At 38.6% G+C, this 26,387-nt stretch overlaps 1 protein-coding gene across 2 annotated transcripts in view; it reads left to right on the plus strand.

Annotated features, from left to right (window-relative positions):
• Window positions 1-26,387, plus strand: part of LOC147177030 (CUB and sushi domain-containing protein 1-like) — a 383,887-nt gene that overhangs the window by 82,631 nt on the left and 274,869 nt on the right. For both annotated transcript variants that reach the window (XM_086070543.1, XM_086070544.1), the window contains exon 2: window positions 18,955-19,171. In XM_086070543.1, coding sequence (XP_085926669.1) covers window positions 18,955-19,171 — 217 coding nt within the window. The remainder of the gene's footprint in view (window positions 1-18,954; window positions 19,172-26,387) is intronic.

Consider the following 26,387-nt stretch of genomic DNA (forward strand, 5'->3'; position numbering starts at 1 on the left):
CAGATTTTTGGTAAATTTCATGATGACAAGGCTGTAAGCACTTGAGCAGCACATCGGTATTGTAAATCAGAGACAGGCAGTATTCGGAGGAGGTTATTATTGGCACCTATCATGAACAATCACATCAAATCCATTTAATCTGAAATGCATTATGTACAGAGGAGAAACGATGTGTCTGTCTCGAAGTGTTGATTTGTGGTGAAGGGATGAAAAGAGTTGGCATCAGTTGGACCTTAGAGTTTTATATTGCAGACAGATTGAATCGTCTATTTAGACAACAATGATTTCAGACATCTGTTTACGACACCTACACAAACTGAAACTGGAAGAAAACATGATGTTGTGGAACTCCAACTTTTACTAATCAAGTAAGATTTTCTTCTATATTTTTGAGTGTATTTTTGGTCCACTCATCCTGAACATTTGTGAGGTCAGAGGCCTACAGACTCAAGAGAAGGCTGTTCTAGTTCTGTTCTAATTCCACCTCTAAGAAGTTTGATGAGGTAAAAGGTCAGAGCTCTCACATCTTGCCACACAACACACATGCCTTTTGAAACTTTGTTGCACAGGGCAAGGAAAAGGTCTTGTCAAAACTTTTACCGCCAAGTTGAAAGCATAGAATTGTCAATAATATCTTGGCGAGATGAAAACTTAGGACTCCGAAAAATCGTCCAAGATTAAGACACAGGATGAATCTTAACCAAACATCGACTCATACTTACATATACAAACTTTCCACAGACACATTCCAGTAAGAACCATTTTTGTGATTTGATATTCCTGCACAGCATAACAAAACATAATGAGTTCACTTTTCTTAGTACCCTCAATACCAAACATTTTCAAAAACATGATGTGGTCAAAATAAACAATTCAATATTGAATACAGAACAACTCTGACCACGCAGGGTCATGTTGACTTCAATATCCAGCATGCTGTTCCATCACTCACGGGGTCATGATGCCATTCCAAATAACAATATCATTGGGAACATGCAGGTGGCAAATTATACACCTGCAGCAAACAATTGGGACTACTGCAGCACAACTGCTGTGAGAGAGATGCTCTGGTGGAGTAAGGCAGGGTGACATTACAAACGTAGGCTTATTGTGATGTGTAATGTAACATGAAATCTGACAAGAAATATATCATGTATATCCATTACAAGTAAATCTGAGTCTGAACCACTGGGTTCATATTATTATGATCAATAATGCAACTCGTAGCTACTCGCTTTTTCTGCTTTCAAATTATGACAGAGAACAGTGAATCCCCATTTATAGCAGTGTTGTGTGCTTTGCCATCTGTATTGTAATGACAATGACATTATTCAGTTCAAATGCACACTAAAACACAGTCAAAACCTCCTGAGAGGCTAAAAAAATGTTACCTTCAAAATATTGTACATCCATATTGCAAGGGAACGTGATCATGAATTTCATTTGCATGAGAAGTCTAGCAACTCACTCTGCCAACTTCAACTCATGTGGAGCATGCAGGATTTCCCACACTGGAAAAAACAACAACAACAACAAAAACACACCTCCATCCATCCATCCACTTTCTGTACCGCTGGAGTATATCTCAGGCGGAAAAGACCCTGGACCCCAATTGAAAAAACAAACAAACCCATGAACTGCAGTCATAGCTCAGTTTTGTTGCAACTACACATCTACTGTTGCGTCTCTCGCCCACTATAAGGTATTGGCGAGGAGCAACGGTGGTACACTCTCTTCCTGTTTCAAATTTAGTTTGTATGACTCCGCAGGGCTTTACTGCTAATGCGCACAAAACAAAGCTTGCTTGCGAAGCATTTCTTAAAGATAGGCACAATGGAACGACGTCACAAGCAGGGAGTTTCCAGTGACCTATTAAAACGCAAAATAATGACTGGCATTTTATCGTTTCTGCACTGCTGTCCCAGCTTTTAGGAAACTGAAAATTACCATAAAGGCAAAACTTGCTTCCAGTGTTTTCCGAAATCCTTTTAACTAGAAGTGGGTTTGTAGACATTTTGGCAAAGATCGGATTCATTGTAAATCTATGAGTAGATGGCTTATGGTCACAAACGCCGTAGCATTGTTGTTGCCATGGCATACGTGTGAGTGTTTGATATTGAATATTTTCATTACCTGCGTGATGAAATGTTCCGTTCAAACATGCCTAAAGCCTATCTACCCTTATCAGTACAATTAATTTGATTGTTGCTAATATGTCAGCTCCAAGGGGACTGAGAAACAACCACCCCCTTTCTATTTATTCTGTGTTGCAGTCAAAGGACGAGGTCTTTAGGAAAACAATGGAAGCTAATTTGGCTATTATAGCGACTTGATCTAGTACAAAAAGGCACACACAAGTGCTCAACTGAGTCAACCACTGTTTTATGATAAATTTATTTCAGTAAACCCTCTATCACAGGTTCCAGGGTCATGGTCCCAATATTTTTATTCCCAGACTTTTTTTTTTTTTAAGGTATAGTTTATTAACTCCATTTTGTTCTGCCCCCTGTATTATTGTACTGGAATTCCACTGCCAACCAAAAGATGGCAGCAAATTTGAAGGAACAAGAACTAAAGCAGAAGCACTTTTAAATCAGCTTAGTTTTTAGCTGAATTTTATTGAATGTCAAAGTCCCCTTAGGCCCGTGAGCCAGTGAGCGGCGAACGTTTGCGAGGGTAGTATATTGATCTTTTTTGTCAGGGGTCAAGTTCGCAAAGACGCTTGCCAACAGTTTTTCTTGATGTGACAAGAAAATCCATTAACACTGTTGGCGAATGTTTGTGACCCTGAACGAATCCTGACAAATCCGGGAGAAAAATAAACATTGCTACCTTCATAAACACTCGCAAACGTTCGCCCCTCAGTGGCTTAAGTCTTGCTTTTGACTTCCTACCGGAAGCGACAGCTGTGGGTTCATTGTGGGGAAACATTCCCACATATGTTATTCGGATTTTTATTCTCCACATTTTTTGCCGTGTAATAACTGCCACATAATACTTCCGATTTACACCATTTAAATTTCAACTTGCTTAAAAAATTCACGCCTTCCGGGGTATTTATTGTCTGATCCCACATTACTTACAGTATTCGCACAATTTAACGTTAAATATCAACTTTTCCCCATTTATTTTCGATGGGGCTGAACTTTTTCTAAGTCCCACTTTCCAGTTCCACTTTTCCATCTAAACTGCATGCCTAGGTGGGGCTATTGAGTGATGTTGTTGTTGTTGCATTTTTCAAATGGATATCATTAATTCCACTTTTTCATCTAAATGAATGGAGGGTACTTTCAGAGTTTTCCATATAAAAATGCTTAAAAAAAATTCACGCCTCCCGGGTTCAAGTGTTCTTTTTATTCATTTATCTTTCAACTACAATTGATACTTTGTAATTTTCCACATAATTTATCTTTCAATTTACTTCATAAGCATTCAGCTTAGCAATCGGCTATTAGCATTTAGCTTTCAGCATTCCCATGCAATTTCTGCAAATAGTTTAGTTTTATAATGTACATCTTTGGGCATGATTATCACTTACTATAAACACATAGAGGGATTGGTACCCTGTTACACTGTTTGTATAATGTTTTTGTGTCATCCATTGGTCTTGCTCACTCTCAGTACATTATATGTGTTTTAATGTGTTTAATTATTGAGATGGGAAGTACATTACAGACCTGCTGTATGGTCCATAACCTTAGAATATGCCTAGATCATCTCCCTGCTTTTTGTAGTTAAATGTGTAACTCTTTTTAAAAAAATAAAAATAAATCATTTTTACTCTTTGTCTTTTGTGTTGCTCTCAGGTGTGTCAATGACAGTGGAAGCTTTCATTCCTCTTGTTTGTTTTCTAGCTTACTGTTCATCGCCGCCTCCTATATGTCCATATGCTTACAAATTAACTCATGTGAGTGTGTGTTCGCCTCAGTGTGTATGTGTGCGTGTGTGCGTTTTACCTTCCCAAGCATAACCTGCAAGCTCATGTGAAACATCAACATCCCTACAGATGAATAGCAAATCATACTGCAGCATATAGAGGATCAGAGCCCCAAGGGCCAATATATAAGATGCAAAGAGCACCTCCCCTCTTTTTTTTTTTTTCACGTTCTGACTCACATGTGTTAAATCATCCTTACCTCTTTGTTGTCTTTCTTGTTACCCTCTCTGGATTAAAAGTCACTTGTAATTCCTTGAAATATCTCGCCTTTGATCTTTTTTCCCTTATCGGTACCTTTGTGCATATTAAGAGCTCCTTTCTTTTGGTTATTTCAAGAAAATCACATGCATTAAATTAGAAACAGAAATTTTACAAACATGAATTTTATCTAGTTTAAACAATTCACTTGCTTGGCTATATAGCTACGGAAGTGGTTAGCTTCTTACGCTCCAGTATGCTCATGTCCAAGTGTGGAGATGACATTGACCTTGACAATTCTCACAAGCCTTGAATCCAACAAGGTCAACAAATTGTAAAAAACAAAAACAAAAACAAAACAAAAACACAACTTGTTCATGACATTTACACATATTATACTTTTGTATATTTAATTTAGTACATTTACACTTTATAATTAGATCCAATAAATATAAACCAAACAGCAACTGGATTGCTGCTGTTACAAGGGTATTTTCTAAATATGCACAACAACATAATATTTGAGTTCGGCTTGGCAATATTTTTAATTAATGTACTACATCAAATCGAACCAAATTGAATCGTTCCACTTTAAAAATATGAAAATAAACATTGAATCTTCTTTTATTGGAGATCTATATCTATGAAGGAAATGCCACATTTACGGTAACCTGACAAGTTCATTCATATTATACATAGATTTAGTAATTAATGCATTATTTATTACTTGCCTTGACACGTCACAGTTGGTTACTTTGTGGTGTCTGCAAACATTTGTTGTTTCTGGTTTTAAATAAATAAATATGGGTCACATGAAAATATAATTTATTATTATAATTATTATTATTATCATCATCATCATCATCATCATCACTGTTTATTATTATTATTATTATTATTATTATTGCAAAAAAGACACATAAACGGAATTAGATACTTTTACCTGGGGTGCAAATCCGTCCCACATTGTGTATGCGTAAGCATCTAGTTTGTTCATGTCCACATTTGTGCATTCAAATTTACACATGCACACCACTCTTGCCTCTTATCACGCAAAACAAGTGTTAGTGTTTTCACTGGGGGGGACACACACGCAGACACCAAATCGTGCAGTAGAGCATCTCGGTCTGTCTCGCTCATCTCTTGACTATCCAGCTCCCAAAACCCACTGAGACCAATAAGCTCCACACAGGCTGAGTAAAATAGGAAGTAGACCTTCGCAGACAGTGAAGCAGGGATGTTCTTTGCAGTCCTGCAAAGTCAGCTTCGCCTCCAGTGCAAGTCTGGCTGGAAAAGACAGAGCGCCATTGCAGGTGTAACTAATTAGGTAAATACCAGAATTGACAGAACGCAATTAATTCACTGGAGAAAGGAAGCTAAATAATTTACAATGTGATTATTTCCGGCCCTGTCTGGTCCTCTCTCTTTCCAGGCTTGCAGTGCTTTCTCACATAAAACCTTTGGGTGTTACTTCTCAATTTAGACAAGTGTTTATCAAGTCGTATTGAGTCAAGGCAACCCTTTTATTTGAGAAAAATCTCACAACTCACCAACCCAAAAAATAATTGTGAAATAATGATGATCTGGTTTAAATTTACTCACAAACTGTCTTACTTAGAGTGAAATTACTATGAAGTCAGACCACTTTTTTTAAATTCCTGCTTTTGTCCTCCCTGTCATGTTTGTTGTTGTTTTTGTATGCCGTCAAGGCCACCAAACAATATTCACGTCCTTGTTTCCACCTTGTCTATAAGCATTGTTGTCATGTTTCACCACCATTCAAAAATGATCGGCCAGGGTCACTCCTCTTCATTTTCTGCTTTGGATTAACCATATATGATTACATTTGTTTGTGTATTGGACGGTATCCACGTGCTAGTAGTTCCCAAGTGCTGTGACTTATCAAGGGAAATGTCCTGCAAGTGTGTTCGTGGCATGTGCACGGGTTGATACGTTTTGTTGTTGTTGTTGATGATGCCTGTGCATCTGACACTTTAAATTGGAATCCTCTCTTTGATAAGAGAGGTTCGTTCCCACAGCGTCCACTGAAGATGCGCATGCAAAAATCTAATTTTCCAACCACCTCCCCTATGTGGTTTGGAATGTGTCTTGCTCAATCATATTTCATGTGATTTCCCCCCTCTCGCCTGCTAAAGTTAAGAGGAATATAAGTTGGATATGACAAAAATTGGATTTGGGGCTGGCAGTCTGAATAAAGTCATCGACAAAATGATTACATATCTGGATTTGTGAGATTAACAGGAGATGGAGAGTTGTGACATTTTTTGGTTGTTCCGTCATAAGAAGACATATTACTTTAACATTATCTGTAATATCATTTATCAAGAACTTCATTGTTTCAGAATGATCTACTTTCTGGTGAATTTTCACCTGAGATACTCCACATGAAAGACATTCACTAAAATCTCATCTTTAAAGGCAACTACTGTATATATTAGGGGTGGAACGAAACCCCCCATTTCGAATCGGAAAATTAGTTCTGATTCGATGAACCGAATTGAACTGTTACATTCTAAAATCTTTGCATCCTTGAGCCAAATCAAACTTTAACTTAGCCTTTTACCCACGACGTGGTATGGAACATCGTAATCCCACGGAATCGAACCGATTGAAATCATTGCGTTTATAAACGTTGCATTCTTGAATCATATTGTACCCCATGTATCGAGAATCATATCATTGTCTTTTTTTTTTAGAGAGCGATGCAGATAAACAGATATGGCAATTACAGCTTTTTCTTTTCTTTTTGACTTTATGACTTTACCTTTCTTGCTTTGACCTACAAACAGTTACCTCAACGGTTTCTTCATAGAGTCGATGTTACTATGTGCTTATAAAAACATACTGATACGTTTGAGATGAAATGCTCTGCTTTCATATTTCTATGTTTTTTTCCCTTGTATGTAATATTTATGAATAATATAATATGTATTTGTATTTTCTTACTCTTCAGAACCATAATGTGTTTGGAACATTTAAAATCTTCAGTTCCATCGACTAAAAACAAAAGGTGGAAAAAACAAACACATTTTAACACCTGATTTATATTTGTCTGTGGATGCAAGTAGCCAAATGTGATATAAAGCGCAATAATCTGAACCAGCTAATATCGATCACAATCACAAAGACTTTTTAGAACAAGAAAACAGACTGCAGGTATCTTTTAAAGCAATGAAAAAAAACAGCAGTATGGCACTTAAGACAATAAAAAAAGAATAGCCTCTCCTTTTTGTTTTGATGTTCTTATTCAGAGAAATAGCCGAAAGTAAATATTGCGTGGCAATAAAAAGGCACATTATTGTTGAATGAAATTGATTGAACTGTCAGGGAGAAATAACTTTATTGAGGAGCAGATTAGAGGCGTAGAAAACGACATGAAGCAGAAAATGATTAAACTGTGCGACTTTGGGATTTGGCATATGTGTGTATGTGTGTGTCAGCAAATTCATTGTGAGCCCGTACGCACTGACCAAGGCTGCAGTTTACACCAAACAATATAACCACAAACACTCGCACACGTGTGCAAGTAGACTCAAAAACACAAACTACTGCATCCAGCAATGAGTGCTTACATTTGGCTGAGCCTGACATGTGCACATTGCTGAGTGGATTTCATATTCACTTAGCTTTGACCCAAGAAGAGACAAACGTTAAGTTTGTTTGTTTTTGCTGCATTACATTTATGGAAATGTCAGTGTGTTATGTTTCTGTGTCGACTCTGTGCTTTCTATCAAATTTACAGGTTGGCTTTTCAAGAATGCAACTCATACACTTTTTCTTTTTAGCTCACCCTAGGGGGAAGTTAAATATTGAGCACGCTCCTGCTTTTTCTTTTCTTTTTTTAGTGAATGCATTGCCAAGACAGTGAGGCATCAGTGACTTTCATTGGCACATCTTTTCCACTTTGATGGTTTTGTGTATGTGAGTGTGTTTTCTCTTCATTGAATCAGAACACCGCTGCTCAAGAGGTTTTGACAGGATCAACTGCAGGAGACTCTGAAGGGAAAACTTTCCCGAAACATTTGATGGAATGATGATGTAGACGCCGTCCTATGACCACAGTCATACGAGACGACGCTTCTAAAGTGAGTTGCCACTTGAGAGTTATCGCAGCGTAGCACTCTAGTACCGATACAGCTAGAGGTATCGGTACTACAGTGCTATGTCAAAAGTACTAGAGTAGTTGCTCCCTTGAATACTGAAAAAAATATGTATATTTTTCCTAAATCAAGGCATAAGTACCAGTTCTACTGGTGAACAAAATGAACAGGGAGAGTAGCCTTTTCACATAATCTGGCTCTCTTCACCTTGAAATCCGAAAGTGTGTTTTTGTATTCCCCATTTCCATGCATCTTAAGGAAGCGTTCCTTTAATTTTGCTTGATACATAGTTGTGCTGGATTAAATTTATTCAACTTGGTTTTGCTAATAATGCAGTTAGGACACTTACTCCCATCGCTCAACTCAACTCTATATTTATAGAGCACTTTTAAACAACCACCACCACTGTTTTCTGAAGGTGGAACCCAGGAGCTAACCTGGCAATAGACAGATTGACATTGTGATTCACTCAAGGGAGTTCTACACAATATCAATCTGGGACTGCTCCACGTTGATTTGCTCAGGAAAGGCGGGACATTCTGTGCAATACTTCGAGCTGATTGGTCGATGCGGGATTGTGCAGGTTTGTTTTGACCAATCACGGCCACGGAAGAATATATCACCTTTGTTCTCGTCGAAGGGGCGGAAAAAGCACGAACATCTTTACCAGCTAAAACTTCACGAAGCGCCTCTCGCTGTTCAACATTCAACAAGGAAATGGTGAGTAATTCTGCAAGAACAAAATTAATTGCAGTGTCCATTCGTCCATGTTAGGTTTGTTTGTTTGCCTCAGTGTCGGCGCTGGCTTCCTGGTTTCGTTACATTTGCATATCACGCCCTAAACACAATGCCGCTCTGTGATTGGTCCAAACCACCAATGGTTCAGATCGGTGGAAATCAACGGGCTCGGTACAAGATGTATTCTCGGGAGTTTGTGAACTCACAAATACCGCCAGAATTCAGTTTATCCAGGAGCAGCAGATAGAATGAAAACAGCAGCGGCCCCAGGATTGAACCCTGTGGAACACCTATTATGTTCCGGTATACATGTGAATTCATATTGGACATAGCTGGCGTCGGACCCAAACCTCACAGTCACAATTTGGTAAAATTATAATTTTTTCCTCTCAAATATCTTTGCTATTGTTCATTCCAAATGTGTGGGTGATTTTTATTTCTTTCTTCAAATTATTGACCAATCTATGGTGTTGAAAATGATTTAGTCTATTTGATGATACAATGTTGATGATTGAACAAACAATGTCGGTTTTGGAGTCTCCTGAAAAGTGACTATTTTGGAGGAACAAGGTTTTGACTCGATCCCAGCAACATATTCGTCCAAGCAATGTAGCGTGATCACTTGCAGCCAAGGAAAACCAATTGGGGTGTATCACCACACATCATTTGAGTGAATCCCACAACATCAAAACAAAGAGGGGGAAGTGAGGGCCACTCGTCCTCCTAAACTGTTCTCATTAAGTATAATCAAGTTAAAAGATACACACACTATCCATTTGTTGGTGTGCTTTTAAATAAAATAAAAAATGAAAATACAAACAGAAAGCCAATCAAAATTTCCAAATGCATATCTTTTAAAAGCCAAGGAAACCATTAAAAAAAAAGTCCACTCGGTGAGGTAATGTGGAGCATGAGGTTGTTCCACAGTTTGGGGGTGAGAATGAGCATGTTTTCACTGAGATCAAATTAGCCGCATCCAAGCCGTAGAAAGTTTTGCCTAAAGCCACCACAGAAGGTACTGTGTCTGGCTGTGTCACAACAGGGTAAGCGATAAGAGGTTCACACCCCTGACCTAGCAACCACCTGGTACATTCACACAGCATCAGTTCAGCATTGATTTGGGAATAACTTTGACCCTCCATTCTTTGTATGTGTTGTTTATACAGAACGGTGACCCAGAAAAAGGTGGGGAACATTTTTTCATATGGACAGGCAATGTAAAAGGCATTTTAGGGAAAGCTCTGTCTCCACTGTGTAATCTGGACCTCAGGACCTTTAAGAGCATCAGACTGACTAAAATGGCACTAATCTTGCAAATACAAGCTGGTTAACAGTGTTAGCCTCTAATAAGCACCTCATATAATTGTAGATTATTCGTTTATCCTAGGGGTCACTAACCTTTTCAAAATTGACAGCTATTTCTTGCAAAGGGTTACCTGTTTGATATGCACTTCCAAAATAGCACATTGCTCAAATGTCCTATTATATTAATCTATATGAAGAAACTGACAATGATTTCTCACAAAAATTACCAACAATGATTTAACATGGTAGGAAATAAATAAATAGCAATTTCAAACTAAATGTTCTATAAATCTATGTAAGTGTTGACATTTTCAAATGATCACTTCTACAACAGAGAAAATCACAATTTCCCAACATTGGTGAGCTGTGTTCAGACACTCAGGTGGCCCTTGGTGTCTACTTGGGTCCCATGGTGTGACAGGCGGCAGGGGTGTTTGTGTTTGTCGATGCATCTGCTGCAGGTGCCACATACACAGATCTGCATGCTAATTGTGGAGGCTTGGTGATAAAGTGTTGCCTCCACGAGTGTTTTAAAATTAATGCCTTGACTGTCCGTAGGGACGTTCAATTAAAATAAAATACTAATACCGGTACGGGTACTCAACTCTTGAGTTGTCACCGATACCAAGTACTGATATCACCAGTAGCCTACTTTTAATACATAAATTTTCAACAACAACAAAACAATGAAAGATAATTTTAATAAAGGTATACTTTTATTTATTTAGCCCTTTTCAGAACTAAAAGGTTTATTTTGCTTTAATTAATTTCATAGTTTCAATATTTTTCATGTAAAAGTTATACCTTTAAAAAAAAAAACTTATTTTACCACTCATGTAAAAGTAATACCTTAAAAAAATATATATATATTTTGCCACTTGCTGTCCACTTAAAATGACATCAAAATTACTCGTCGCTCAGGTGACAACCAATCATGAGACTCTATCAAGTTAATTATAGACAAAAATACTGCTGAAAATTGATAAATAAGTACCCCTGGATAGAAAGACCTACATACCCAATCTAGTATTTTTCCTTTAAATTGCATAAAAACTGGTAATTTTCTGTACTTCTAATTTCTAGTTCTTGAATGTAAAGCGGCTGCCGTCGAGAGTACCGATACCTTAAATTAAGGTCGGGAATTGGTTTCGGCATCGGGCCGATTCTCATCCATTCCTTGTCCTTAGTTGTCATAGTAACGGAAGGTGTTTTCTCGTTGGTCCCGCGATAGAAGGGCATGACACACAGCCACCTTAAAACTGGCTAATTTCAGCAAAAGTTTAATTATATTTACTCTAGGGGTATTTTGATGGAAACGTGACCTGTTTGGGGAGGGGGAGGGGAATCAAGTCAAGTTTATTTATATTATTGACACTTTAAACCACCATCATAAACACAACAGTGATAGAGTATGCCTTCACAAAGGTTGTGTGCGCCAACGATCCAGGCCCTTCCTTGTCATGTTCATTGTACAGACCTTTCACTCTGATAGACCTGAATTTAAGCACAAGCTGAATGTTGACAAACTCCTCACAAACCAATGATGATGTAAGAGAAAGGAGTCTGATCGGTTGTGCAATGAACACCCCCAAGCTTCTACCTCAAAGTGGCTGAAAGTAGAAAACGTCTACAGCAGAATATTTCTCATTTATTCTCTGCCTCAATTCTCATGATAACACCCCACAGCTGAAGTCTGACTATGCCGCCTCTCTGGGAGGTTTAAATATGTTTCCCCCGGCCTCCCTCCATGTAGGCGTTGACAAATAACCGCATGCATCTCACCATTTTGGCACAGGCGTGTAGGTTATTGTAACCGCGTGACCTCTTAAATGGTTAGCTGGCGCACCTGATACAGGTCCCGCACTCCCACTTCACCATCACGCCGTAAGACCGCCCACAGTGCCCGACCATTGCTGGAATGACTGCAGCTCCCAAAGCGCCAAACAAACAAGCGAGCTCTGTTTTGCTGAAACTAGTGGAGTGCATACAAATAATGGATTTATGGAGTTACGGGCTATAAACAATCATGAGACAATAATATCTTCAGTGAAAAACACATCCATCACTTAAAAAACAACAACAAAAAAAACTAAGCATTTTGCAATTTTTTTTTGTTTTCGTCACTGTGTTGATGGGAAGTAGCAGTGAAGTCCTCTGTTTACTTTCAAATTATTGTTTTTCTTCAAGTTGTTTTGCATTTTGTGTTGGCGCTTTGTTTGCTTTCGAGCGCTCCAGCACATCCCCATTCATCATTGAAAATATAAAGCATTGGAATTGCAGGTTAGTGGCGGATTGATTACAGACTGGTGCCTTTTCTTCACAAAGTAAGAATAAAGAAAAATGAAGCTTGTGTTTTCTGCTGCTCACACAGACACGGCAAGATGCAAATGCTGGTATCACGCAATCACATGCAATTCTCTCCCGCACACGCCCCGGCTTCAAACTTAATTGCTTCTTTGATCATGTCTTTTTCCCCCCAAACTCACACACGCGCACACTACACACCCATCCATTCATCTCACCTATCGCTGTTTTTGTCAGTCCAAGCTGCTCCTTTTGTTTGTTTGTTTTTTGCTGACAGTCATTGGGATTTATTCTGAACATTGCCTCAATAGTTCCCATGAGCGTGCGGAAAATGATACATTTTCATCTTTTCCATCCTTGGTTGCCATGGTGACCTGTGACTGGGTATGTCTTCGATGTTGAAACCTAATATTGCATTAAATTGCTATAAGCGGCGTATTTTCTGCTTCCTGTAGTTTTGAGGGGTAGATAGACAGACAAGCGAGTTAAAGCTGGGGAAAAAGTTTGAAAGAGAGAAAGTTATTTTACATCTTTTAGTTTTTACCACACACCCTTTATTATTCCGCCGATTTAACACCAACAAAAGTGCCTGCGAGGCTTCAGTCTAACTATAGCCTTAAATGTTTGACAATGAACCAGAAGGGAGTGTAAGTAATGGTGATGGCAAGACAGACAGATAAGAGGTAAATAGAGATTGAGCTTTGTGGCGAGACAAACCCGCTGTGAGATCATGAAAAAGGAGGGAGGGGGTGATGCATGGAAGGGAACAACAAAGCTGTCACACAAAATCCCCACTCCTCTCTTATAGATCCCGTTGAATGGCTGCAGCCAATAGTTCTACACTTTTTATGTTTGAAAGATGTGTTTGATTTGTGGCCTGGCGTGCCGTGGAACGTGTGATTTATGAACTGGGGACCTTCTGGTCAAGTTCTACTCCAGTGCACCACCCCTCTGCTTGCCCAGACTTTCATAAGCATGTAGATCCCTGCTATGACCCCTCTCCTTTAATGAGCTTTGACTTTATAGCCAGAAATGATTGCATTTTTTTTTTTTGTGTAAGAAATCGAGTGATACATCTGTGCTCTGTATGAGATAAAAGACAGCATATTAAATAGGTCAAAGAAAAAATACAAAGCCCATGAGATATAAATCAAAGGCAACATGATTTAGTGTGGCGCTTTAATGAAGACTGACACAGTGGGACTGTGTGCACATGTTCGGATTGTGCACATCTGTGTGGATTCATACGTGCCGGTTGCTGTTTCTACTGCAAACATGCATGTCAATTCACATCGCTACATGTCAACATGTGTACACACTTGATCTTCGTGGGTGACGCGTTTCTGCTACAATAAAGAATTGAGGCAACGTGCTTGTGGATATTCTCATTCATCCAGGTCATTTCATTCTCAGGGTATTGAGTGGATCACAACTAGACTGCTCTTCAAAGACATTTTGTCTCATCCGAGTGGGCATCATGAGTTCATAAGTTGGTGTGGAAAACTATTTATGCTTAATTGGAGGCACGCTCCAGCCATGAATGGCATCAATGTGTTTGCCTCCAACATACAACCAAAACTCAGTCCACTCTTAACTATATAGGCAGCTTTACTACCTTTTAACAACTGGGCAGGAAAGCTCACACATCAAAGAGCATTTTTGGATTTGTCATTTCATGGAAGCACATTTCATTATTTATATATATTTTTTCCAGACTCAGACTGTGTCATGTTTTGATGTTTTTAATTCAAACATAACCCTGGGTTGTTAAATATTTTTTTTTGTTCATAATATTCACCCCAACTTGATCTCAAGTGTGCCTGATAAGATATAAACAACAATTCCAAATTCAGCCCCACACTTTTTTTTGGGGGGGGGGGATCCGTGCATCCAGATATTATTCACATGTATTAATACTGACTATTATCTTGTGTTGCAAATCCTATGAGCAATGTGCCTTTTTTTTAAACACACATGAGTGTGATTTCAACACTATTATGAATCAGTGTTTTCATTTACACATGTGCAGCTTACAGATCACAGTCGATCAATGTCCTACAGACTATGTATTTATTTCAAATTCACATATGTTTGACACACCTGTTCTTGCCAACAGGCCATACGTTTTATACAGTATAGTAACTCCCCCTATTTTTTTAGAAAATTCGGTGGTGGAAAAAAAGACAAAAAACAATGCTGTGTTGAATTTATTAATTATACTGAGAGTGTTTAACATATTTTATAATTGGCTTACTAATTCTATTATTATGTTACTGAAAAATGCTTGTAGCACATTTAATGTTTATGATTACCTTGAAATTTCTTATTTATATTTATAGTTTTTCCTATGGGAAAAGCAGGTTTCATTTAGAAGGCTATCATGGATAAATAGTGTTGGGCAGTAGAGGTGTTACGAGTATAGTTACTAGTTAACTCGACATTTCTACATTTCTCAGTAGCTTGGTCTTAGCGTTGCTGTTTTCAGCATCAAAAAGCTGTTCAGTTCAGTTGTGAAGCTATTTTCATGATCATATAGCCTATTATAGCATCCACAGAAGTACAATTCCACAGACAGTTATAAACCTTAAATACCTCTCTTCTGTTTGACGTCATGTTGTGTACTTGTGCCATAACCTCCCTCTTATGCCTGCCTAGAGCTTAGATAGTGCCCATGAATTGTGTGGAATATGCAGCGTTCACAACTGGAGAAAATGCCAAAGGAGGGGGCAGACGTTTGTACTACTTGTCAATCCCCACTTCCACCACTTAAACACTTGATGCTACTTAGGGAGTCCTCACAGAGAGAATGGCTATATCTGGTGTTTACGGTGCAACTCTGAAAAGAAGCTCCTGTCAGCATCCAAGTAATCCAGCAGAAATGTAAGGACACATACCCAGGTATTTGTCCAAGTTAGTGCTGGCTAAGCTAGTTATCAACAGAGCCGTATATAGAGAGAGTATGATTTCAGCAGGGTAATAAGATTGACGTCCATATGTCATGTGACCGTAGGTCAACTCTGGTTATCACAACTCAGTCAGCTAGCGTAGCAACAGCTAGCAAAGTGTTTTTGGCAGCAGTAGAATGAATGTGTGTCTATTTGTGTGTGAAGAGGGGGGGGGGGGGTAAGAATAGAAAATAATGACAACAAAGTGCTTTCACGGCATTAGTCCAAGAAATTAGTATTAGTGGGAGTAAGAAGCAAACATTTTTATTTATACCCCAGTAGCACAATTACAGCATTTAAAAATGTAGGTTTTACTTTACACGTTCCACCCAATGTAGGAGGTATGAAGTAGTTATCCACGTATGTCATTTTATTGTAGTTTAGCTTGCTGCATTTCTCTGGTGGTTAGATTCTGTGTAGTTCAGCTTCATTTATTGTAGACGGCTTGTAGCTTAGCTCACTACATAGCACACACTGGAAGCTGTGTTCACCAACCAGTATCCCGGGATGGATTGTTACCTAACTTTTTTAGAAGCAATTGAATGGCTGAGTTTTCACTCTTTTCTTTATCCATCTGCAGTCTCAACACGCCTCTTGCTCACTCGGACGAACTCCATTGCTCTTAGTTGAACCAACCATATGGTTTGCAGCCACAATACAATCTGGTATCGGAGAGGCTACACTGCACGGAACATTTTAAACATGAAAAACCAGTTGGGTTGAACTCACCAAGGCAAAAACTGTATTTTATTGCGCTGCTCTGGGTATGTTGTGCCAATATGTTTTGTGATGTGATGCAAATATCTGCTAAGTCCTACTCATCCCATCTGTGCAAAGTTGGGATCCGGCAGCAGAAGAGGGAGAAAACTGGGGATTTAATGAAAGACATACGCAACGAGTGCTGAGAGGCAGAGGTGAATTGGGTTGGAAAGACAGTGGAGAACATTCTGAAATGAATGCGGACACTCCAGATGGTTTGTTTGTTTGTGTGTGCATGTACGGCTCATGCACATGTTTTGTTGTACTTGCTGCCAACGTGTAGTTATGTGAGGTTTGAGTTGCTTCGGGCAAGCGGAAACATCTGGTATATCTGCAAGGAACAAGTTCTAAAAGACTTGCTTGTAAACGTTTGGTTGACTGGATCTTGTCCTTGAAGACACACTAGTTGTCTCTGTGGGAGAGAGCGGGTTTTCTTAATAATAAAAGGTTACTAAATCAATAGGCCTTGTGATCTGACAAACAATTACTGCTGACTTTCATCTTGGAAACACACACATGTTTGCATGTTCCGGTGATGTCAGGAAAAAAATCTTGCCTTGTTTAAGGAGGAGCAGGAAATTAAAGATGAAGGCGAAGGGGGATACATGATTGTACTTTCTGGTAAAACATTGGTCATAGAACACATCCTGTCGTCTTAATTGGCTTTTTGTTATTTGTTGTTTTGCCATTCACATATGCTTGCACAGCTCATTTATTGATATTTATTCCTTTGCAGCAATGTCTTGAAACCTGGACTTGCTAACGTTAGATAATTCAGTTTTTGTCAATTAGCTTTACGGTCCGGAAGCGTGGAACTGCCAATGTAGAGTAAACATTTTTAACTGGCGAGTATGTTCTAATATATTTGTGAGTACGTTCAAACATACTCGCAAATACGTTCAAATATAGTCGCATATACGTTCGGAAATACTTGCAAATCGTGAGTACGTTTGTAGGCGAAATGCTACAAACATAGCATATTTTCCCAGAATGGTAATGACGAGGTAATACTTGCACATGTGCAATTGAATACCGTGGTATTATGGGAAAATATGCTGAACCAAAATCAGGCACTGCAGACATGATAATAAATCATAAATATATTTCAATACGTTCGAATATACTCAAAATATGTTCAAACATAATCACCAGTAAAAAATGTTTACTCCACATGGCACTTCCACACTACAGGTGTGCATCAGCAGGCCTGACTTTCTTAAGAATGAACACACACAAATGCACGCACATACCCTGGTAATGTGCTTTATGACTAATTAACTGCCTTTCTTCTATTCCACATTAAAGCTACATTGTACAGTATCTTCAAAATCATTCACATATCATTTAGGCTATATTCTACTTTCTTAAGCCTCTAATTTACCCTTATATATGTAAAAGCATGACTGTCATCATGCATACAAAATATCGAAGCATTTTCCATACCAGCTATCCTCTTCAGTATTGCAGGGTTACTGGAGCCCATCCTGTGTGACTTAACACACTCACACCATGCAAATTACACAAGGCCAATTTCAAGTCTGATTCCAACTTTTGTATCCTCCACTGGCGACGCTCATCTTGCCGTGTACAAGGGAAAAGAGGAGCGTTTTGCAGCTCCCAATTGGTTGAACGACCACTGAATGAACCCTAACAGCTTGGAAATCAGGGCTAATTATAGCAATTCTTTGTGGCTAGTATAGCATTTTTAGCACTGCGCTTGTTTCATTGTATTGTATGTATGTATGTGTTATTCTGCATTATGAATTGTGCCTTGAGATACAAATGACCTGGCTTAAGAATTTTTTGCTTTAAGTTACGTTAAATTTGAGCAATAGCTTCGTATGGTGGCAGTCAACTGAACTTCTCACTTCACAACAAGCAGCAGTTTGGCAGATAGAATGAAAGCAATTCTTTAAAAAAAATTCAAGATGTTAAAATTTACTGTCAAACTAAGCTTTTTTTTTTTTTCTTCAAACAACATGGCTGTGGTTTAGAAAATTTAGCTCATCTTAATGCTAAAAAACTATGCAAAACACCACAGAAGGGTTTCAAAATAACATGGAGGGTTGCGATATAACACAATCGGCAACATATGTTTGAAAACAAGAGCAAAACATGCACATGGTTAAATAATAATACTCCAAGGCATATATTTTTTATCTTCTGTGAAGAACGACTAATACTACTGTGGCTTACGGAGCAATTGTGACCAACTCCTTCATGTATATTCGTATGTCTGGATGATTACACCCAGATGGTGAAGGCATTCACACCTAAAGGAGCAGCACCATGTTCAGTGAATTGAAGTAAAAAATGCGGCAACATTTTTTAAATTCTTGATTCTATTTGTCATGATTTTTTTTTTAAGGACAAAATATCGAGTGCTTTTTTTCTTTTTACAAATGACTGATTTCTTTTTTTGAGGACGATGAATTCAACATAACACAATAAGAGTGAGAAAATTACCAATGTGTTGGCAATGTATGTCAATATACACTATAAACAAATAAAATTGAACATGTTATTTTCTTGTTTCCTAAAACTTTCGTAGAATGTGACTTTGACTGTATCTACGAAGACCATTTGAAGACCAAAAGCTTCAATCCAAACTTCTTGACTTTGTTTGTATGTTTTTTTTCTCTTCCAGCTGAATCATGTGGTGGTGTGATCCAAGGCCTGAACGGAACGATAGAATCGCCTGGTTTCCCCCACGGCTATCCCAACTACGCCAACTGTACGTGGCTGATAATAACAGGCGAGCGAAACAGGATCCAGCTCACTTTCGTCACGCTTGCACTAGAGGAAGACTTTGATATGGTGTCCGTATATGATGGACAACCTTTGCCTGGGAACCTAAAAATGAGGTTAGAATATTCGATTATTTTTTTGTGGTGATCTTTTCTGTTGATGCTGTCACTCTAACCTGATAAAAAAGTGTCAACTGACACACTGATGCACATTTTCTGTCACACACACTCTCCCTCTGACACTAAATAGAGAGGAACAATGTTTTACTTTCCAGCACTGATTTTCATACTTCTATTATCACATTATCTGTTACACTTAACACTTGACACTGTCAAGCTTTAAATTAGAGTGGATTTTTTTTTTTTGCCAAAGCATATTATAAGGATGGCATTTAATAATTGTGTCTTTTCTTTATCATAGAGCTAACCTTATATTGCCAAATATGGTAACTTACAGTAGCTCTACACGCATAAAAAAAAAGAGACAAACAGCACACATTGTTAGAATGCTTTTATTTTGTATGCAGTGCACGATGCCTTATTTTTCCTTTTATTATTCACTATTCTGTATATTTTAGTAGTAGAAGTCATGCAATGTAATAATGTTGATTTTAAGTCAAATTCTTGTACATTATAGCTTTCAATTTGACTTCCGCTATTTTTATGATAAACAAACCACAAAGATACGCCAATGTTGTCATCATTAACATGATCAGGCCAGGATGCCAAATAAGTTAAAAGGCATTGCTGAACTGGCAGCTTTGGTATTTGGTGATTTGTTTCAGTGCAGGAAGGGTCGTTAGAACAGCGTCCACAGAGTTGGCTCGCTGTTGGGAGCTTATTCATCACAGAGTTTGTGTGTAGGAGGGATGAGCGGGGAAGGCACACACTGTTATGTTTGAGCTTGCTGGTGCAGTTTTGGATAACAGTGGTTTTTTTTGGTTAAAATGTTATATCCAGCAGCTTTATTATGTCTCTGAGTGAGAAGAATACCTATTTAGTGGTTTGCCCAGAGGAGGACAAAAGGACTGCTGACTTTACTGAGCTTCTAGAAAATACACATATTTTTCCTCACAGAGTGTATCAGCTGGCTGATGATTCAGATGATGATGATAGTGTGGCCATGCTTCGCTTGCTCACCAAGATATTCTAGCAATTCTAGCTATTTAGATCGCCTAATTAAACATTTACTACATACATTTACATATTTGGGGGTTTGTCCAAAAAAGTATTTGTTAAAACATTTGGTTAAAAAAAGGGAAAAAAACAAATAATAGGGAAAAATTGGAGAATAGAAAATAGGAAAGACAAAAACATGCATACTACACTGTGATATACGAAAACCAAGTCATCCTTAGATGCTTGCTGAACTGAGGTTGACGTCAAGTATTTGAAAACTTTTGTTGAATTCCACATGATAAAAGCTCAGGGGTGTTTAACGGCAACAACCTCCACAAAGCTTGGCTTGCCTGGTAACATATAGAGTGAAATATATCCAAAATGCTTCCTCCATTATGCTTTGCACCACTGGAAGTGTTTTCTAATTGTACATAAATACACGGTATTTGTATCATTATGATTAAATACCATTATAGTAAAGATATATGAAAAACAACAACACAATCACCAAAGTGTGCAATTGTGTGTGTCATGAAGCTTTTTGGCGCCATCATTTCTCGGCGTGCAAGCCTCACACAAGGTGAGTTGACAGCTGCGCCAACAGCCTCCTGTGAAGTCCAGCTGTGTTGAGACAACAGGAGAGTTGAAGTGCACCAGCAGCTCACTTGTGCTTGGCCTCTCGGAGCAATTTTCAAGTCCCTCACAGCTGATGCTCTTTTCTTTGACGACACTTTGTTTTTTCTCTACCCACTGGAAGCAGTAATGTAATTCTGATAATGATAATAATGATGAATTAATGATGATGATTATGCTACACTTCAAGGCAGAGGTGGAAGTATGTCACATATATGCAAGTCGTAAGTAAGTCTCAGACAACAGACAGCAATATGTGCTGATACGGTATCACAAGTCAGGCTGCCATGGCATTACCAGTGGTGTCCCACAGGGGTCAGTGCTGGGCCCTAAGCGGTTCATTTTATGCCTAAATGTAAAATATCTAGGAATTGTAAGAAAGGTACATGACTAGATAAGGCAAAAAGGTTCTTCCACCCCTTCTCTTATGCACACCTATTTAATTATATAGGTATTGGATTGGGTTATCATTGTCTGTTTTCATTTTAAGTAATTACATGTATTTATGTATCTATATTTTTCCATTTTACTGTTGACACTTTATTTTAATCAAACTGTACATTCACAAACGTAGATGTTGAGTTTTCCTGATTTCATCTTTCACTTTGGCCATTGATGACAATGTCTTATAAAGGTAGTTGGACTTCATGTCAAAGTCAGGTCGAGTCTCATGAATGCAAAGTCGAATGGAAGTCAAGTCAATTATTTCAAAACGCCAGTTGCAAATCATAAAATTAGCAGCTTAAGTCAACTCGAGTCCAAGTCATGGCACTCGAGTCCACCTCCTGTATTAATGGATTCTTTTTTCCTGTAAAGGTGACCAAAAACACGTTTTGTTTTTTTCTAAAATTGTATTGTCACAATATGGTTTAATTGACGCAATTCGATTTTTTTCCCCTCTCAATGTGTCTCATTTAAGTTACATATTGAAGCATGTATTCAAATGTGGTTAAAAAACTGGAATGAATCGGATGTCTGCTAAAGCATTGCGGCTTAAATGGACAGATCCGATTTAACCTGTTAGTTTGAGCCTGATGTCATTGAAATACGTCAAAACACACCTGTTTAAAAACAAACAAACAAAATCACCCGTAGCAAATCAAAACAGTAACGACAACGTTGACCGTTAAAAGGTCTAAATATGGTAAATCTCAATAATGGTGCTGACTGTACTCCTGTTTTATGGGTGTGAGTGTGTGTGGCCTAAAACCTGCCATCTCTCAACACTGACATGAGCCCATCGCTTGTGCTCACGTTGTCATTCGAAGCAAAGCAATAGGATCTTGAATGCCTTCTTTTGTTCTGAAAGAGGAGTCCGGCTCTATCTTTCTCTTGCAGACAGCCGAGCAACTGCCCTCAGACCTTATGTGGGGAAATTTTGCAATCTCACAGGAAAGACCTGACATCTGAGGCTTCTCCTCGGCGGCCCCAGCTGTGCATCAGCAGCAGTAAATCTCCTCCATCCCACTCACGCTGATGAAAGATGGCAACAGCAACATCTTTATTTCTTATTTGTTTTTTAAACAGAAAAGCCTCCTCAGTACAATTGCCAAGATCCGCCCCCTGCTTGCTCAAGTTAAAAATGACGATTCACACAGTACCCTTAAATTCCAGAATTTGTATTGAGAAATGAAGAGTTGGTGTAAAACTTTGATTTATTGGAACATGCCGTGTATTGATAGGTAGCAACGTTTTAGAATATGCTGAGGAAGATGTTTAAAAGTTACTTTTCAATTGCCACTCTGCAGCTTGTCGCCGCAGAAATCAAATGCATTTGAGTGAAATCCAGCTGACCGTAGACACTTTTTACTGCCACCATCTCTCATACTTATCCACTGTGAATTATTGAAAGGGCATCTTTAAGTGAAAACACAAGTTTTCTTCACAGGTCTTTTAAAATGTAGTTTATTGCTGAAGAATACATGTATTGTCTAAGCTAGTAACGTGTTTGGAGATTGGTATTTATTTGATTAGCTCGTTATTAGAGCTTTTTAATAACGTTGTTCTGCTACAGTGAAGATGACGATTTTTTTCTTCTTCGTTTTTTTAGCGCTGGAAGCTACTTTTACAGTCAGTCTTTCCCATTCCTCAATGTTTATTAACATTTTACTGCTTTGAATGTCATCCTGCTTCATGTACTCGGGCCCCTTTTTGAGGCTGGTACCAAAGTGTAGTGCCACAAAAAACAAATATGCCATTCAAGTTAGTTTATCTGAGGTAAAGTCAGATGCGCTCAATTGGTTAAATTACAAATTGTACGATCTTTGGTGTATTCTCAATTTGAGAATTACTCCAGTAAATTAATGTAAATATTCTGATATTTGCACTTTTTGTTGACTGTATTTCCATACCCTGCACTATTCTGTGACAGTGATAGGGACCGACCAAGCCTGCCGCGAATAGCACAAATCTGTGTATAAAAGTGTTTTTTAATTGGGTAAGGAAGTCACAAACACTCAAAATGGAAAGGATCATAAAGCATCAACTTGATGCTTCAAGCACGTACTCTTCTGTTACATAAACAACTGAATATAGTAATTGAATTTGACACACAACTTTCCAGCGGACTCAGCTGTGTTTGTAGTGTTGTCCCGATACCAAAATTTTGACTTCGACACTTTACCTGTATAAAATACCTTGATACTGGTACTGAAACGGTACCTCGACAAAACTCGAAAGCAGCAAAATTAAAAATGACAAAAGAACGTCAATTTTTATTTATTTATTATTAATTCAAAATATTGGGATATATACATGTTAATTTATGTGCATACTGTATATATTTATGTTTAACCTGTGTCTGTTGTTCTGTCAGTCGTCTGAGCTTTTTCTATGCATAACTGTGTGCCTGTTAATTGAACGCACCTTGAGTCCACTCCAGGAATGATTGCTGCTTTTTCTTCTGCTTCTCCGCGAAAAACATTTGCTCTTGTTACAAAACGTTTTAAAAATTGAAAACCATGCGTAAGCAATGCCAATGCTGTCACGTGGCTTCCATTGTGCTTGCGCGCTCCTGTGGAGCCTTAATTAGCGTGTCATGCTTCTCAACGAGGAGTGGACGTCCAGCGAGCTTCAGTGCGCGAAGCCATCTTCCTGCGTCCTCTCGCACACACGCTGAAAGAGGCGTGTCGCTTATTTAAGGTGTTTGCCGCATATCGGTAGACAGGCAGCCATGCGTGTATGTGTACCTGCCTTTAAAACATAGTTGGTGGGCTGTCTCGTATTTATTTTTTTAAATATCGGTACTAAGAAAAATTGATACCGAGCCATTTTTGACGCCAAAACATTGAGGTACGGTACTGGTATCGGTATCCCGTGCAACACTATTTTACACCGAATGTTCTCTTGGTATTGGTGAATGTCACCCCCAGCTTCCTCTAACGTTACTTGTATAAGCAAGACGTATGTGGAAGATTTAGCTCAACACTCCTTGCAAGCGGTATACGTTGAAACGTTTGATTAGTGGAATCGATTGGATTGCAAACATTTGCCGATGTTACTGCCCGCACCGGACTACATGGCAACGTATGCTCTGAGGTAGGATGGCTCTCAAAACACGGACATCTTCTGTACTTTCGGCTTTTATTGGCTGCTATGTGCATTGATCATTTGTGAATTTGAGGTGAAGAATCTCAGGTTATTTTTAAACCAAGTTAGATAGTTCCCCGACCAGGCTAGCTACTAGCGCTAGAATGTTACAACAAAAACAACAACAACATTGTTGATTCATCATTTATTTTCGTACACTTTAAAAAAATAATTAAACTTTTGGGCTGCTGGAAAAGAAAAAATATGCGACCTTAAGGAGGGTATTTGGAGAGATCTCAAAATTTAACATCTAGACCACCAGATCTATTTTTAGCCAGCGCTAGCTACGGCTAGTGGCTCACATATCATCACAATTGCATTATGGTAAAAGCCTTTTTACCATCTAACAATGACACTTACCTTAATTAAAATGGTCAGAACGCACTTTGGTAGACTTTGTTGGTTGGAAATCCTTTCGATTTATCTTTGCAATTCCGGACACTTCTTTGTTCGTTAACATTCGATATTCAATGAACCCGAGAACGACACACATTGTGGGGCAAATGACATCATGTGAATACTATCTATAGAAGGTATCTTATTCATGACTTTTTTTCGTAAGGCACAACAGACAGAAGTATTTGCTCATCTACGATAAATTCTAATGAAGGATAGTTCAGGCCTTTGAAGCTAAAGGAAATATAGTTAGCGCCCGCTGGAGTGTATGGGATTGTGAATAATAAGCATTCAAATGCACAAACTAACGCTGCACTAAATAATTACAAATTTCATGCGACTATATGTTAAACTTTAGCATTGTCACTCACCAGTGGGACTTTGAGTTTCTTGTTGCCTTGTTTTTTTTGGGACCTTGGGGAATTTCTTTGTTTGGGGAAGATAGAACATAGCAAAGTAAAGACAGAGAGTGTGTATGTGTGAGGGAAAATGACTCGTCTTTCTTTCTGCATGTCTGATTACAATCCCAGATTAACCTGTCAAATATATTTCGTGTCAACAACTTCAGAAGTGTGCTTGCACAGTCAAACTTTCACGACCATCACTTCTTTGCTGTGAGTGCGGTGTAAAACCTACGCTTTCCTGTGAAAAATAGGCCAACACTAGATAACCAGGCAATGGAACTAATCCAAGACTACCGCAAGGGAAGCAAAGAGTGACATGAAGAGGGAGCATGGTGAGGGGAGAAGGTAGGACGGTTGGGGGTGAGGGGTTGAGGTGAGGAGGGAGGCACAGAAGCGTGCTGACAAAGAGACCCGGGGCCAACGAAAGACTTAAACACACATGCGCGCACACAGACACGCACAAACACACAGGGCGGATGCTAAAGCTAGTCGAACTAAGTCCCGCTGCGGTTGGTAGTTCTGTCCGTCTGCCTGTGCCGTATTGTGTTCTTGATAATTCTCTAAGCTGCTTCGACTTGTCACCAGCTCATCACAAAGTTCAGTGCAGTTTCCACATTATGTTAAGAGTTGAATTGTTGAAAAGTTGATATCCATATGTATGCATTTGAATTAGTTAACTCATCATAGAGGTTTCCAAATCTAAACCCATGATTTCAAACACCAACCACTTTTAACGCCTTTTAGAATGAACTAGCCAGCTTTTGATGTACATTTTTAGGTATGCTGCTGTTATGTGTGTGCATTTGTTGGATGGGCATTAGCTAGGGTTACCATATTCCCATTTCCAAAAGAGGACGTTTGCCCCGGCCTTGAAATTGTGGTACCAAGTTGCAGTTACATTGTACTTCACCTCCTATTTGTCACACAACATTTTCATTAATTTATAAAACTCCCTGACGAACAGGACGTAAGAAAATGGTTTCTCCTCCCAAAAGAGTAGACATTTGGTCACCCTCTGTTAGCAAGCAAGCTAAAGTGAATGTCTAACCGCGTCACTTATAAGTAACTCTCTTAAGGTTGCTCAATGCCTCTGTCAATGACAAGTATGTCTGAAAGTGTTGTGAAGCTGCCTGTAGACGATGCTAAAATCAATGTGCACAGGCTTTTATCCTTTTGTACATCTCTAAAAATGG

Source organism: Leptonotus elevatus, chromosome 3 (genome assembly GCF_054856555.1).
Source record: "Leptonotus elevatus isolate MCC_2025b chromosome 3, RoL_Lele_1.0, whole genome shotgun sequence".
Lineage (NCBI taxonomy): Eukaryota > Metazoa > Chordata > Actinopteri > Syngnathiformes > Syngnathidae > Leptonotus > Leptonotus elevatus.